The 17,630-nt window shown below is 40.3% G+C and overlaps 1 protein-coding gene across 7 annotated transcripts in view; it reads right to left on the bottom strand.

The window, feature by feature from the left end:
* Window positions 1–17,630, bottom strand: part of LOC148038110 (uncharacterized) — a 53,915-nt gene that overhangs the window by 482 nt on the left and 35,803 nt on the right. Inside the window, exons 3-12 of one of the 7 annotated variants that reach the window (XR_015689055.1) lie at window positions 7,933–7,999; window positions 7,339–7,416; window positions 7,062–7,178; window positions 6,389–6,808; window positions 5,413–5,831; window positions 4,904–5,003; window positions 4,712–4,771; window positions 2,796–2,882; window positions 2,515–2,643; window positions 110–875 (exon numbers count right to left, since the gene is read on the bottom strand). Coding sequence is in view for 6 of the 7 variants with exons in the window: in XM_087669097.1 (XP_087525223.1) it covers window positions 537–875; window positions 2,515–2,643; window positions 2,796–2,882; window positions 4,712–4,771; window positions 4,904–5,003; window positions 5,413–5,831; window positions 6,389–6,808; window positions 7,062–7,178; window positions 7,339–7,416; window positions 7,933–7,999 (1,816 nt within the window). In the remaining variant the exon portion in view is untranslated. Of the gene's footprint in view, window positions 1–78; window positions 2,644–2,795; window positions 2,883–4,711; window positions 4,772–4,903; window positions 5,004–5,412; window positions 5,832–6,388; window positions 6,809–7,061; window positions 7,179–7,338; window positions 7,417–7,932; window positions 8,000–17,630 lie in introns of those variants that run through there. The other 6 variants (XM_087669109.1, XM_087669097.1, XM_087669121.1 and 3 more) reach the window with 6 other exon arrangements.

The raw sequence follows: 17,630 nt of genomic DNA, 5'->3' as shown, positions 1-17,630 counted from the left end.
GCGTTTTATGCAGTTACAAAATAAATTGTTCATCAGATATGGCGAGAGGGCAGCTATAAACAGTAATAAACATCGTCGGAAGAAAAACAAAAGCTGTTTGTATCATCACCAGTAACAGAAGTAGTGGTACAAGTTGGAAAAGTCAGTCCAGTATGTTGAAATCAGTCCCGCATCATCAAGAATATCTACCTTGTTGAACGAATGCCTAGCGAGATTCCTTCTACAAGTTAAAAACAATCCAACAGCGATATCCACCGCGTTGAATGCCTACCAAAATACTTTCAAGGGCTCTAAAAACCCTAGGAAAGAGAGAGACGTAGCCATTCCTCTAAGCAGTTAGCTAGAATACAACATGATATCCGGCTCAGGGTTGAAACCTGTGATTTTTCTTGAAGCCTGTAGCTTATAATACAAGGGGTTGGCAGTCCCAAATAACAATGGTGACAAATTTCTCGTGTACAGAATGTGTTGAGAAACACAGCTTACCGTAGCATCTTCCAATCAATTTGCTTGGTGGACAAAAGCTGATAAAGTTGTCAATGCCCTCCACGAGACCAGAATCTTGATGTGAGGTCACGATCAAACAAGTACCTGAAGTTGAAGTTGTAGGACGCCCACTCTATGCAATGAGATGTGCTTCTCTGTGGCTTCGACCGTATGCACCTCTGTATAAGTTCCTTCTCTCTCTCATTAACATATTGACAAGCCCAGTCAAGAAGACTGCCAGATGGGATCGATGCTTCTCGAGCATACCATTCCAGTATCTTTGGAAGACGAACCTTTCTATCACTGTGGAGGCTAATACTGGCTTGTAGAAATTCTCTTTTGGCAATCTCCAGCTCCTCGTGAATATTCTTGGCTGTATAAACTCGTACCTGATCACCTAATCTCCATCAAAAATCTCACGAAAGCCATCAAAGGGCACAGGAAATATTGCAAGTGTAGTCAGGCTCAACAAAACTTGCAGTGAAGAGTTCTCTACAAGTTAAAGACAAAACTTGGCCTGGCAAGTTGCAACCATTCAACAGCTGGACAAACTCACTACTCAACTTTTAATGGCCAGAAGTGCCACCTGAAACTTGAACCACAAACGCCCTGTCTGATGCTCACCCAGTTTTCTTGGAGGGGCATATTGGCTCAGCACTTCACCCAATCTTGTCTTTGGACACACCCCTATTGGTAGACCAGTAATTCCCCCTCTCATTTGTTCTTCTCAATATAAAATCTGAATACTGTGGGTGTGGCTTTCAATAATGCAAGTCAAGCAATGCCCATGTACCTCAGTGAACATTAAAAAGGTGCTCAATATAACAAACACATTTGGCATGACATGAATGAGATTGCTGGAAAGCACATCATCGAGTTCAAGCTGTACAGCATTTTCAAGAGGCTCTTTCATTGGAGCTTAGACCATACTATATTCCCTGATTCTAGCCATAAGAATAAAGTGCCACAAGATTGGCCTCGCTTATATGGCTCATGTCACGTGTGTAAATATCGATAAACCCTGGCAGCTTATATAAATCGAGTCTCAACACTTGTTAATGCAACTCTCACTAAGTTGAATCGTCAGGGCTTTCTAGTAGCTTCCAATGTATAGTAACTAGATACTTACAATTAAAGTATAATGTACAAGGGTCTTAACAATGACCTTTTTACCACCTCAAAATCCTTGGGCAGTAGTATCCAATGGTTTTGCTTCATATCTGGGCCAGACCTGAGACTGCAGAAATTTAGCCAGAATCTAACCCTCGTAAAGTAATAGATTGACTTTGGCATTCAAGCCAATCCTATAAATGGAAGTGCCAACAAACCAGGACAATTGCAATACTGTAATTTCAGCAGACACTAGTCAGTTTTAAGTGAACTTTCATGATATTCTGTTCCCCTAAGTCATAAGATCAAACTGTAGTAAGTTTAACTGAACTTCCATATTTTTATGTTCCTTTAAGTCATACAATCAAACTGTTGAATTAAATTTACTGGCTAAACTCGAAATTCTGACTTTTAGGCAACTTAATCACACTTTTAAGAGCTTGACAAGAGATTGAGTAGATGAAACAGCTAACTAATTGAGAAATGTGTAAATACACTACAGATATCTAAAACCTAAACCACATTGACAAAAACAGAAAAGAAAGTTACATCATTTTGGGTGCTAATACTAAGTCTTTCTAGAATTTTATGATTTTCTTGAAAGACCTAGCACTACCACCGAAAATGATCTTAGGTGTCACCATAGGGAACTACTAAACAACAATACATCAATAGTTTTTATAATTCTCTTGAAAGACCTAGTACTAGCACCCAAAATGATCCTAGGTTTTACCATATTCAGTAAGCATTTCATGAATGACTCAGTACTAGCACCCAGAATGGTCTTTACATGTCATCATAGAAAACTAAAATATAAACCAAATCTAGGCTTGTAAGAAGGCATTCAGACAGCTGGACAATGAGCTGAAATTTTATATTTATCTCAATCTAAAACCAGCACTTAGTTGTGAGGCTTACTGCAGGATCTGATCGTCCTCCACAGCAAAGTGCGAAGCAAACAAGTGGTTCTGGAGTTTCAATGGCATATGAGCGCCTATCATCACCAGCCTTGAATTTGGATCCAGGTAAAAGAAGGTTCTGCAGCCACTTCATAAAACCAAGGATGGACATTTGGGCTATATCACAATTCGTACATGTATTAACAGCTACTAATTTATTAAACTTCCAATGCTTTTGGATTGTATGCAGAGACTGTTTCAATCAGTCTGTCAAAGTAAAGCGCCTCCTATAATGTCTACCTGGGTGGGGCGATGTGATCTGCAGCCCAAAATGCAATGCTCAATTGTATGGGCATTGATAGACCGGCCTCCAACTTTATAGGCAGCCTGCACAGTACAGAAACATGAAGTCATTTTTCTTAGGTTCCTTCTTGATCTCAGTTTTTCCATAATTTTCTCGAACTGCTCCTTTTTTTAATAAATCTGACAAACGCACAACATACATGTCTGTATGCGTGTGCACGCACATGTGCGTGTGTGCCTGTGCAAGCACATGCAGGGGTGCATAAGTGCGTGCATGTGTCCTGGCCCAGTGGCCAGTTGGCTTCTTGTACATCTGGTTAGCTTTAATTGAAAACCCGTACACAAGGAAAATAGGGAAAGATCTGGAAAAAAATGACACACGAGAAGCTTTGTGACCTTAGGCTTTTCCTATTTGAGTAAGCACACTTCCCAAGGACACATGTAAAATGTTTGTGCTTAGCATGCAGAATTAATCACACTGAGACTCGAGAACAAGAGCAACTAATAGGGATGGAAAAGGGCCCCAATCTCCCTTTAAGATCTCTTCCTTAGAGAACAAAGAATTTTGGAAGACACCCAGTCTTGAAGGGCCAACTTCATTATCATGAGTATCATTTTCCATCTTATCCTCTCAGATCAGCCAACTTTTCCTAACAAGGATTCCCTTCTTTGAGGCACTGTGTCACTGTGGGAGCTCTCCAATCGCTCCATATAAGGGCTCACAGCCTAACTAAAGTCTAAGACTATGGGATATCACACCATTGCTGTGTCACCTCACTAGGCATTTTGAGCAGTTATGCTAACCTAACCTAACTCTAACTCCTTATATATCAAAGAATTTTATAGAAGTACAAAGACTTTCGTGTCTTACCCTGTGGTAGACATTTATTCTGCACTCTTGTATTGGGAATAGGAAAAAGTAATCTTTATGTCTAAACCTAATGAGGGTGTACACATATAGCCTAGCCCCTTATGGAAAGTACGCATGACAAAAAATAGAACTCCAATTTGAGACATTTCCATATCTCTATCAAAGAGAGAGACTTTCTGGAGGAAGAAGCCTATATGATTCAGATGTCACCCTCTGTGTGTGTGCGGGGACGTGTGCGCTTGCTCCTGCTCAGTGCACTGAACCTGCCTGCATCTATGCAAGAAGAAAGAGCAAGGATCCCCAAGCCTTCATTTAGAGAACACGAGAGCGATGAACCAAATAGAGAAACTTGCCCTTTGTAAAAACCACTAAGACGTTCCTCCCTCCACCTTTGACTTCTGGGATCCATCCACTCAACGAATAATATGGTTTCCGGGTTCCATCCACCAATTCAATAATATGTTACTTTTGCTTCGACTCCTATGTTAATGCGAGGAGTGTGAACTACAGCATTGGGGCTGATTAGCCTGGAGCTGCCACATCAAGCTACTGGCCTGGCAAGCATGGGGGTTTGGCAGTTAGGCCCACTAGCACAACACGGTGCACATAGTGCTATGTGAAAGAGCATAGTTCAAAAGTAATTGGTTTTCGAATACTTTTGTCTTACCCTCTGGTAGACACTTAGTCTGACTCTAGACCAATTTACCAAAAATAGGCAAAATGAATCTTTATATGTAGACCTAATGAGGATGTACATGCATAGCCTAGACCCTTTCTGGGCAGCAGGCATAAGGAAACATAAAACTCCAATTCAAGACATTCCGTAGCTCTGTTGAAGAGAGAGACTGCATGATATGATCAAGACATAGAAAAATGCAGGGTTTGATGATTAGGCCTAACTAGCACAATATTGCTATATTTGGTAGGTGGCACATGGCAAGCACATAATGCATGGCATGACACATGGGTGCACACACAGTGCCATGTGAAAGAGCATGGTCAAATCAGTAAATCTTTTTTAAGGCAGGTTAAGTGCAATTACCCTTTGAAGTAGAGTCGTGCGCTTCAAGTTATTTCTAGGTATCCCATATGCCAGATAGGCCTGCAAATAGCAGAAGACTCAATATCAAAATGTTTCCTTATTTGAAAGTTTTGTTCTTTTAATAAGCTGTTTTCTGGCATAAGAAAGACAGTAAAATGTGGTTTCTTTATTGCATCAAGCACTTCACTGTACATGCAGCAACAGTGCATTATAGATGTTGATCCAGAATGCTAGCTTTTCATCATGCTTCAGCTGGCTTGCATCAACCTTCTCTAGCTGTTCCACCATCAACCTGAAACATGCAATAAGACCAGGGACAACTAGCTCAAAGCCTGCAGGATTGACATACGAAAATTTAGATTAAGTTTCATATTCAATAAGCAGTGACCAGGAGTAGGATCATGTTAGTTAAAGGAAAATACAAATCTGCACATAGACTGCCTCATTTCAGGAAGGTGCTCTCTCGTACCTACATACACTAAATTTATTGCCCACTTCTGTTCTATGTTTCAACAATAATCAAACTGCTTATTGGTTCTAAAGTAAGCATAGATTCGTGACGATGCTATTTCACCCTCCCTGTGACTATTGCAAACTTTGCAATGTCCTTTTCACCTCAAGTTGATGACACGTTTGCTACTGAACTTGGTTTGTTTAAATCCACTCATTGACCAATGACTTAAGTTCCAAATGTAAATTACCGAAATTCGCGGAGCATGCGTGCCACATTGTTTAGCCTGTCTTTATCTACAGAAATCCATGGAACCTCTACCATGCTACTATAAGCCCCTGCACCTCCACCTTTTCCTTTGACTTGAAAAGGGTCCACCAATATGTTATCATAAGTGCACTCAGTTTTACAGCCAGGAGACCATCCATCACTAAAAATACCATGAAGTGAGGACAGACTAGTTGAAGATGAAGTGCAAGACGATGGCGATTCTGGTACTCCAATCTGTGTTAGCGGTGGATCAGAGAGTTTGCAATAGATGGTTGCCATGCAGCGAATTAGTTCTTCCGACAGTCTGTTTGGTGTTTCAGATAAATACTCCCTTAATGGGCGGGGTCCATCTTCATTCAAAGGGCTGGCATTACTCCTCAAGGGAACTCCCTTTGGTGCCTGTAATGAAGATTGAACACTGACAAGTCAGTTAAATTTTGTGGCATTCATAACAAGCCCAGCTAACCTTTTAACTCTCACCGCTTTTTCATCCCTCGAGTGAATCCACTGGAGGTGATCCAACAAACTTGGTATTACATCCTTGGACATCTGGACAGGAGCTAGTAGCATTGGTCACACTGGTTATGAAGTGCTCTTAGTGTAACTACTGTTACCAATGCTACTACTGCCCGTCCAGATGTCCAAGGATGTAACACTTCACTATCAGATACGCCCCAATTTCCAGATGCAAGATGAGTTTGGGATTTCAACAACTTTCAACCAAGACTTCACCATTTAATAAGCTTAACAGTTTTTACCAAAAAAGAACTTTAAAAGATTTTCATTCTATATGAGCCTGCTAAAAGTTAAACACCAAAGCAAGACCAGGCATAAAGGTTGAAACTTGATATCTACATTTTGATTCCAGAACCTAGTTGCCAAGCATTTCTGCCAGTTTGCAAAAACATATATCTAAATGTGTGGATGTCAGCACAAGATAAGTACAGAAGCAGTACCTTACTGACTTGTGTGAGACTCTGTGAGTGTGATAGCTGCATCTGTCCTTCAATGCTCATGGTTTCACCTAGTATAGAACCATGTCTTGACTTTGGAGGGATAGACAATGAAGCTCTGCCAGTACTGTTCCCTTGAACTGCTGAAATATTTCGTCGGTGCTGCATTGGATGGTTTTGTCTTTGTTTACTGTTTACTTTTATAGACTTGGTATGATCTTGCTGCAGCTGCACCTGTGGCTGCTGTATTTGTTGACCTCCATCCTGTGAGTCCTGAGGCTCAGTTTTCTGCTTCACACTAAAGAGAGATGATGACCGAGAAAAGCAGCGGCTAAAAAATCGCCGATAAAGGGAGAGAACATGTTGTTCCAGGTCCACCACCTCCTCCTCAAGGAAATTGATTTCATGTATAAGCTCTTTGGTCTTCTCACATGATGAAACATGTGTCAGTAACCAAAGAATGTAAATGTCATATTATTCAAACAGCTAAATCTGCACTTTTATGGCATGCAATCATCTATGTAGTTGCAGCTTGACCAGAATATAATCCTCAGCTCATAGATAGAAAAACATATATCAAAAGAGCTTCAAATACCAAGACAAAATAGATCACACTGTATCTCATGTTTGTCCACACCAAAGCATCACATGAGAAGAAGGCCAATTTTTTTAAAACCTGAGGTGTAAGATGTCTATGACCAGGCGATATAGCACTAGAAGCTCTTCCCATTGCTTTTTCAAGAGCATGCCTGACAGCTCTTTCATTTCGAAGACGTCTTTGCAGCTCTTCCACCTGCACACCACTTGAGAATTTAACAAGAATTCCTTCCAAAGCTGTATGTGGATGTTCCTTCGATTAACAATGTGATGGTAAATCTGACAACTGCTTTAAAAAAGAGAGGTGTCTGTTTGAAGAAGTAAGCAGCACAAAAAACACATTCTGACAAATATACATCTTGCTCTAATGCTGCTCTCTGATCCTGTAATGCATGTTTCTTCTTGGCAGCTACACCCAAGGCATCCTTTGAGACCTGTAATATCCAAAGAAAAACCCCAGTCACAAAAGTTGTAACTGCAAACATTGTCACATATAAGCACCTTGGACTAGCCACCAGCTGACAGACAAATAGGACCAAAAGATCATCACATGTAGGAAATTGGATTCCCAGACTATCATTCTTTGTAAATTTTAAGAACTCTGTTCAGGATGCTAAACAATGTTTATCAGTAGATTTCCGGAGTACATTGCAAATTCTCCTTCTTTACCAGACTTGGGGACTACTTGCATGGATTGTTAAGTGTGCAAGTCTTCCATATGTATACCAGGTTACTTGAGACACCCTAAAATCCATCTGGGATTAAAACAAATGTATGATTGATCCGCTTGATATTAAAACAAAAATGTGATTCATTCATCTGAGATTAAAACAAATATATGATTGCAAAGCCAGCTGAAGCTTGGAGTGCAGAGCAAATAAGCCTAATTTTATGTTGTACATCAGGATACAGCTTCTCAAAGTTGCTTCAACCAGAAAGCTCACTCACACCTGCACATGCTGGAAGTTGCTGGGAGAGAGGTCCCAATTTTCAAGATCCAAGTCATTGTCTGGAGCACTGTACACATCCACAAGAGAGAACATGGATTTTGAATTCAACAAGGTTTCAGGGTTCAAGAACACTGAAGAAAGACATGAAAATTGATTATACAGACAGAGAAGAACGCAAATCCATAACTTAATTGCATCACACACAACTAAGCCAAGTATTGTCATGTCAAAACACATAATATTGGCATACTAGTACAGTTATCAACATGAGGTGCATGAAAATCTTGCATATTCAACCTAAGATACAGATGATCTGTGGGCTTTTATTCCAGTAGGACCAAAATTCATAGAGAATGTCCAGCAAGTATTAATGAGCCTTCAAAATGTTTGACATTGAGTCCTTACATCTCACATTACACTATATTCCAGATTATCCAGAACAATTTCGAGGTAACATAAACCACACCTTTTTGTGATCACCAAAAATTTACCACAATATCTAAACTTTGAGACACAAATGATGCAATGTTTGCATTGTACAAAGAATGCAGCTGGAAACTTGTAGCCAAAACTAAATCCTATTACTTGTTTGAAGAGAGGACAAAGTTACATTTACACATTCTACAGACCTGGAACCACCAGGCCCTTTCTTCAAGGGATATATTCCAAGATGCAAAGAAGGCAACTCCTATAAGTTGTATCAAAGCAACTACGCACTGCAAATGAAGCTGTCCTGTTATCCGAGCCAAGTACCATACATGTAAGCAACAAGTCCACATCACATTCACCATCTATGGTTAGCCAGTAGAGCCTACTGTTTTGTACAATATACTATGTGAAAGATCCTCAATGAAGTCAGACTTGGCAGACTAGCAACTTGACTGACATAGATATTTCTTTGTACTTGCCCTTTGTTAAAGAAAAGAAAGAAGATCAAGTTCTACAAAGGGCACCTTCAAATAAAACCTCTGCACAGGATATTAAAAGCCAATAAAAGGAGATAATGAAATTTTACATAACAGATTGATCAGGTCAGCTTTCATTCACCTGTGCTAATACAGATCAAAAGGTGGTCCAATGTGCATGTATGTGGATTGCACAGGATATTAAAAGCCAATAAAAGGAGATAATGAAATTTTACATAACAGATTGATCAGGTCAGCTTTCATTCACCTGTGCTAATACAGATCAAAAGGTGGTCCAATGTGCATGTATGTGGATTGTCAAACCATAAACAAGATAAGATTTATGAATAAGATTCTACTATTTAGGATAGATGACATCTTGGATCAGCTTCAAGGAGCTTGTGGGTTTGGCAAGACTAATTTAAAGACTGGAAAACATCAAATCAGAAGTATTCTTTAGTATAACCTTGAGACAATTTCAGAACTACTTTTGGATTATTTTCAATATTTCATGATGTCTTTTGACCCTCAAACACTCCACACTACCAACTGGACAATGAAGCGTCATCTAGCACCTTTAAAGATGATATCATATCATTTTCTATTCAAGAATAGAAGAGGAACGTCATGAATGTGTCTTGAGAAGAAATTTCAAGAGTTACAAAAGCATAAGTTGTTCATCAATGGGAGGAGTGGATTATTTCTTTAAAAAATTATCCACACAAGAGATGTATAAGAATTTGCTAAAATTGCAGCCTTGCTGCATGATCTGACCAAAATTCTATGTTCAAATGGACAGCTGAAAAAATAAAGCCTTCAATTGAATGAAGCATATGCCATATGGACAGTTTTGATCTCATTGATTCTAGAAACCATTTAAAGCTCATTGTGATACTTCCAGCAATTGCATTGCTGCAGTCTGGCCATACCATGGGCTTCAAAAGTCAGAACTACAGCCAATGGGAAAAATTTGGGAATATATAATGATGGATCCCTTGCCATAGTTCATGCTCTTGCAAATTGGAAACAACTTCCATAGATTAACAGCCTCAAGTATTTTCTTACTTAGACGAACTGTTGAGAAATGCTAGGTTTTGCAGAAAAAACATTGCATGTGTGTGAACAAGACTAATACACAATGAACTCAAACAAGAATGCAAAGAAGAAGAAGAAGAAGAAGAAGAAGAAGAAGAAATAATAATCAATGAAGGAATGCTAAATGAATCAATGATGAAAGGGGTGAGATACAACTGAAAGGGTGCTCAAGGAGCAAATGCTGTCCAACAACCATTGTCTCTCATGGGAGCAGGCTGAGGGAGTGTTAGAAAGAGCTATACTCCAAGATGTCAAAAGTGGGTGCAGCGATGGAAGAGTAGAAGATTGATGCAATAGACTACACAACACAAGAGAAAAGAGAAATGGAAGAACACTGCAGAAAAGAGCTCAGAAGAGTGCTCAAGAAATGGAATCCATATACCAAACACAAGACAATCGTGTCCAACAATGAGTCATCAGCTGTGTGAGCATTGGCACTAGCTCCCTCTTGTTGGGTGTAAAGTCCCTTTGGGTGTAAACTCCCATTAATCTCCGAGTGTATAAACTTACGGGTGTGAACACACCCTTATTTGTACTAACATATAAATACATTTTTATTCTTTGTGTACGTAACATTTACTGGTACACACACCTTGGGATTCTCTCACTCTCACTCTCAACTATGCTCCTGCTCCAGTACTATCCTGCACTCCATTGCACTCTAATGCAACAAACTGGTATCAGAGCTCCAAGTTACAATGTTCGTGCTTCCCATGAATGCGAGTCAGTTTTGCACACGAGAAGAAGCCATTCACCTTTTCTGTCAGTCACTAAGAGCAGGCCAGCTATCGTTCACATCAAACTGATCAGGCTTGTTTATCACAGTTTCAGTTGACGACCAGTGTGAACAGCAGTCGACAGGTGTGAGGTCGCAGGACGGGCAGCTGCGCAATAGGTCAACGGACCAGGTGTAGCAGGTCGACAGGCGCCGGGGCAGTCCTAGAGAAGGCAGACCGTAGCATCGTCGCAACCAGGCGGACACTAGCAAAAGCAATCATTAGCATCACTGCAACCAAACGGCCGACCAATCAACAACTCGCATGGGGGAGACAGGCAACCACATGAAGGTCCACCAAGTCGCCACACATGCGCAGGTCCTGCGGGTGACAGGGCATGGTCAACGACTTGGCAGGCCCATTTTCTTTCATATTTTTTGTATTCTGCATTTTTTTTATTCCGCTTCCTTATCAAGTGTTCGCCATCACAAGCACAATGTGCCATCTTGACCGAAAATTTTGGGGCTTTTCCTGGATTTGGGAACCGTGATACAAAACAGGACAATCTGATCCAAAAATTGCAAAAATTATGCACATTGGATCTGAAGATTTTGGGGCTTTTCATGTATCAATGAAATTTTGCTCAACTAAGCCAAATTTACTGACATTGGTGCATATTTGGACCTACGTAATTCGGGGCTTTTGCAAAAATTTGTCAATTTTAGCTAATTTTTCCCATTTTATGCCCTCAAGATCATGTATTAATGCAAACGGAGCAGATTGGTCAGTAAAAAATTGGGACCTTTGCTGAAATTTGAGAATTTTTGAAAAATCAATATTTGAAATGCACTTTTTGGGAACATTGTTAAAGCAATCTTGGTGTTGTAAGCAATGAGATTTATCTCCCACTTGTGAGGTTTTGGAGAAATTGCAGAGAATTTCAGTGTTTTTTGTGTATCAGAAGTTGACTTGGTCACATATGTATGTAGTACACATATTGGGCAGACCCCATTGAGTTGATATATTGCTAAATAGTCATGTTGCAGCAGTCTCAATGCTCATTTGCAGATCTGGGATTGTTGAAGATGTATTTTTGGTGATATTGTTGAAGCGGGAGTCACCTGGCAATGATGTATGCATGGATTATATGCTGAAATTTCCATTCTACTGCTGAAAGTCATCCATTCTACTGCTGTACCTATACTTCAATTGAATCTTGCTCTTATTGTCTGCAAATTTGGGCTGATATTAGCTGAATATTCAGCTCATTATTTGCTGTCATAAATTGTGGCATTGATTTTTGGGTGCATTGCATGGCTACAAATGCTTCTAGCAGCAATGACACTAAATCCCTTCTTGAAATCAAGAGGCTTGATGGCACTGGCTTAGACTTGTGGAAGGACACGATACAAGGCATTTTGTTTTTCAAGGATTGTGATGATGCTCTTTTGGAAGTCAAGCCTGCAGCTATGACAGATGAGGATTGGGCTAGACTCAACAAGAAGGCCATTGCATACATTAAAATGGTTGTATCTAATGATGTACTTGCAAACATAAAGCGTCTTGATACAGCTTATGCCATATGGAAAAAGTTGATGGACACTAATGAAAATACAACTCCAGTAAATCAAGTGCATCTCATGCACAAGCTTGTAAACATGGAGTTGGATGAGTCTAAGCCAGTATCAGAGCATTTGAGTGCTTTCACAGGGATATTGAGTCAATTTGCAAGACTCTGGTTTACAACCCTTCAATGATAAATTGAAGACTATTTTCTTGTTGATGACTTTGCCTCATTACTGGAAGTCTTTGGTTGTTTCACTAAGCAACAACACTGTTTTAACCTTTGGTGGTGTTAGGGGCTCTATTCTCAATAAGATTACAAGAAAGTCCAGTGGAGAGGGCAACAATTATACATGTGAAATAGAGGGTGTAGGTACCATTCACTTGGTCCTTGAAAATGGCCAAGAGCTGATTTTGTAAGATGTCAAATATGTACCTGGCATAAAGAAAAGTCTAGTGTCAGTTGGGTAGCTTGATGCAAAGAGGGTATTTTACTACCTTTGGTGGTGGATCTTGAAAGGTCCACAAAGGCTCTATGCCAATTGTTAAAGGCAGCAAAAAGGGGACTTTGTATTATTTGCATTGTAAAGAATTACCTAGCAAGTTTTTGGTTGTGGCTGAAGTTCATTCCCAAATGAAACTTTGGCATAAAAGGCTTGGCCATATAAGCCAGAAAGGCCTTCAGGTTCTCTCCTCTTTAGGGAGATTTGATATAAAAGACTCTAGTCTTGTCTTTTGTAAAATGATTGCATGTATGAAAAACATGTAAAGTCTCCTTATTACTTTGGTGTCGCTAAGAAGTCCAATGCTCTTGACTTAGTACACTCTGATGTGTGTACTATGCCTGTTAATTTGCATGGGGGTGCACGGTACTTTGTCACTTGTATTGATGATTTCAGTAGAAAGTCATGGGTATGTGTTAAAGAGGAAAAAGGAAGTGTTGGATGCCTTTAAAAGGTGTCACGCTTTTGTTACCACACAAAAAGGACTTAAGTTAAAAGCTATAAGAACAGATAATGGGGGCGAGTATGTTTCTAATGAGTTCAAAAAGTTTTGTGAGATGCATGGCATTAAGAGAGAGTTGACGGTCCCTTACAATCCTGCATCAAATGGCATGGCTGAAAGATATAATGGTACACTTTGTGATAGAGTCAAATGCATGTTGTCCACAGCTAATCTCCCACAACACTTCTAGGGAGAGACTCTTAAAACTGTAATTCATGTATCCAATCAATCTCCCAATCGTGCATTGGAAAATGGCATTCCTAAAGAGGTTTGGTCTAGCAAACCTACTTCACATAACCATTTGCATGTCTTTGGTTGTGATGCTTTTGTGCATATTCCTGTAAATCAGAGGACTAAATTAGACATGAAATCCATTAAGGGCATCTTCATGGAATATGGAGATGAGGAAGAGATGGATTATAGAGTTTGGCTTCCTCAAGACAGGAAGATAGTACATAGCTGAGACGTAGTATTTAATGAGGCAAAGTTACTGAAAAATGCTACACATAGTGATCTTGACAAAAAGAATGTCAAATTTCAGCATGAACAGCCAACCATTAGCTGAAGATTCTGTCCCTTCTGATGCTGAAAATGAGCAGCAACCTATTGTGCTACAACCAGAAGATAATCGACAGCAAATAGATGCACATGATGGAATAGGACAGCAAGAAAAACATGCTGAAAACAGGTTACAGCAGCAAGAAAATGCTGAAAATCAACCACTAGGTGATGGTGTGCACATACCTAAGGATGTAGGCCCATTGCCTATCAATACAGATCATTGAGTAAGAAGGTCTACACAAATAGATGCACATGATGGAATAGGACAGCAAGAAAAACATGCTGAAAACAGGTTACAGCAGCAAGAAAATGCTGAAAATCAACCACTAGGTGATGGTGTGCACATACCTAAGGATGTAGGCCCATTGCCTATCAATACAAATAATTGAGTAAGAAGGTCTACACGTGTCAGAAGGCAGCCACAAAGGTTTCAGCCATCTTTGGATTGCATTTTATTGACTGATGAAAGTGAGCCTCCGACATTTAGAAAGGCACGGTCATGTGAAAACAAGAGAGAGTGGGAGCTTGCTATGCGGGAAGAGATAAAGTCTCTGTATGCGAACAACACATGGGAGCTTGTACCTTTGCCCAAGGATAGGAAAGCTATTCTTAAGGTGAAATGTATTGATGGGAAGCCCAAATACAATGCACGTTTGGTTGCTAAGGGCTATACACAAAAGGAAGGCATAGACTTCCAGGAGGTTTTTTCACTGGTAGTGAAGATGACTACACTCCATGTTTTGTTTACTCTCACTACATCCTTGGATTTAGAGTTGGATCAAATGGATATAAAGACTGCTTTTCTTCATGGTGACCTAGATGAAGAGCTGTACACGAAACAGCCCAAAGGTTTTACTATTCCACGGAAAGAGCACTTAGTTTGTAAGCTGAAACACAGCTTATATGGGCTGAAACAAGCCCCTAGACAGTGGTATAAAAAGTTTGATACTTTTATGCTCAACCATGGATTCAAACACGGTCATGCAAATCACTGCTTATACACTAAAAGGGCCGATGATGAAAGCCTTATTGTGCTGGTCTTATATGTGGATGACATGCTGATTGCAGGAAAGCATAAGAGTACTCTACATGCTCTTAAAGGGCAGCTGAGTTCAGCCTTCTCAATGAAAGATTTGGGAGTAGCTGAACACATTCTAGGCATGCGCATTAAAAGAGATAGAGGGCAGCACTTGTTTCTCTCATAGGACAAGTACATCAGCAAAGTACTGGACAGATTTAATATGGCTAATGCTAAGCCTCTTGGTGTGCCTTTACTGCCATATACAAAGCTTAGCAAAGCCAATTGCCCAAAAGATGATACAGCTGCTACTGCTATGAAGGGCATACCTTATGCATCAGCTTATGGTTCTTTGAATGCCATGGTTGCAACTCGTCCTAACATTGCTCGTGCAATGGAAGTTGTTAGTAGATTCATGTCTAACCTTGGCAAACCACATTGGGAAGCAATGAAATGTATCTTTAGATACTTAAAAGGTACACAAGATAAGTGTATATGCTATGGAAAGGGTACACTAGAGTTGCAAGGATTCTGTGATTCGGACATGGCAAGAGATATTGACACTAGAAAATCTACCAATGGGTATGTCTTTACTTTGGCTGGTAGGGTTACTTCTTGGTGTTCAAGGTTGCAGAAAATTGTAGCAGTGAGTACTACAAAGGCTAAAAATATTTCAGCCACCACAGAAGCTTCTAAGAAGCTATTTGGCTTGGCCGTTTGGTCAAGGATTTTGATCTTCCTTCCCGCACTCCAATGCTTGGTTGTGATAGCCAGAGTGCAGTATGTCTGCTTAAAATGCCATGTTCCATGCACGTACCAGACATATAGATGTTCGGTATCACTTCATTCAACAGGTCTTGGATCATGGTCTTGTCACACTAACTAAGGTCAAAACCCAAGATAACCTTACAGATATACTCACTAAAATTCTTGCAAAGGCTCAGCATGAGCATTGCATTCGATTAATGGAAGTTAGCTAGCTTAAAGGTACCACTTTGGGCCTTTAAGAGGGAGGTTGTTAGGTGTAAAGTCCCTTCGGGTGTAGACTCCCATTAATCTCCGTGTGTATAAACTTAGGGATGTGAATACACCCTTATTTGCACCCTAACATATAAATACATTTTTGTTCTTTGTGTACTAGTAAACTCATCCTGGGATTCTCTCACTCTCACTCTCAACTCTACTCCTGCTCCATTCCTGTCTTGTACTCCATTCTCTGATACAACACCTCTCTCCAATAGGACCTGCTCTAGAAGATTGCAAGTGAATGGACCACCAATGAAGGAGGAAGCCTGAATAAATAGGCATAAAATAATGCCCAAAATAAATCAGGTTGGCCAGCATCATGATGGCCCAAAAATAAAGTCAGCTAAAAAAGCCAAAAACCATAAAAAATGGACACTAGAAAAATACCTAAAATAATCCCCTATGCCCAATCCACAAAGACACATGCATAGAGTCACTCATGACCTAACTAATCTACTAAGACCTCTCTCAGATCATGCATAATCTAATACAATACAATGATACAATGATAATGACTCATCAAAGTCCATACAACGAAGACCATCAAAATAGAACCATGGATATCCAAGTAGTGGGTGATCAAGCCACCACCAAGATGCCTCTCAAAGAACCTAATGCCAATGTCGTTCATACCTACTCATGAAAATAGTCTATAGAGAAGAATCAAGCATCTCTCTATGTTTGTCACAACAATACCTCGCAATAGCAAATGTGACCATGGATTCCTTGCCTTCAGTCAAACCGCCAAAGTGTCCCTCATGTGAGCTTGGACAAGAAGCCAATCCTGCTCTCTACTAAGAAACAACCTTGAACCAAGATATCAATCCGAGCTCCAAGATTTCAAACTTGCCAAACTTTAGTCCCCCTTTAGATCCATCGCACTTATATATTAGTATAGATGAGACACACTTGCCCCACCTCACTACCCTCTCACACTCCCTCTTTGTACTAGAGTCATCACGAGGAACGACCACATCATTTGCGCTAGAGAGTAATAAGAGGGGCAGCCAACCCCTTCCCCTTCTCTGAAGAAGATGACCCCTTCTAAGCTTGGGCCAAGGTAATCCCTTCCCCTTCTCTGAAGAAGATGACCCCTTCTACGCTTGGGCCTTTACCTTGGCCAAAGGATCCGAGTCGGATTCAAAGGAGGATGAGGGTGACTCATCCGAAGAGTCTATATCTTGCTTCTTCTTCTTCTCCTTTTTCTTCAGGAAACTCGCTAACTCCTTATAGTCCTTGCCTACATATCTCTTCTTACCAAACTCATAGCATTGGGCCTTCGAATTCTTCTTCTTGTCACTCCTCTCTGAAGCTGCAAATGCCTCATCATGGCCACCATACCGAGATAGAAGCCTCCCCTGTCATCTCAATGATGTCTCATGTTCAAGCAGCATTGAGGACATTATGTGTGAAACTGACTGGTATCAATGATGTTTGGGCCTGCAAAGCACTGGCTACTCTATCAAACCCCAAAGGCAACTTATAGAGCACAATCCGCACAAGATGAGCCTCTAGAAGCATGGACTATATGTGTCAAAGCTGATCCTATACCTATGTAACACAAAGCAAGAAAGATTGAACAATATCTTTAGGCTCAAACTTCATTTGTTAGAGCTGTCCGTAGAGAGTAACAACACGCATGGTCAAGGGAGCCTTGTCTAAGCGCAGGGAAAAATGTGAGAATGACAATATTTTGACTTAACCAACTCGATCAATTATCACCATGAAAATTAGGAGGGAGAGAGAGAGCGAGAGAAAGAAGAGTTGACACTGCATTGAGAGGGGAACCAGCCCCTCATCCTTAACAAG

Source organism: Lygodium microphyllum, chromosome 3 (genome assembly GCF_053477565.2).
Source record: "Lygodium microphyllum isolate KBCC chromosome 3, Lygodium_microphyllum_v1.1.10, whole genome shotgun sequence".
In the NCBI taxonomy this organism is placed as follows: Eukaryota; Viridiplantae; Streptophyta; class Polypodiopsida; order Schizaeales; family Lygodiaceae; genus Lygodium; species Lygodium microphyllum.
The sequence above is the reverse complement of the archived record's forward strand: the minus strand, read 5'-3'. Positions and strand labels throughout refer to the sequence as shown.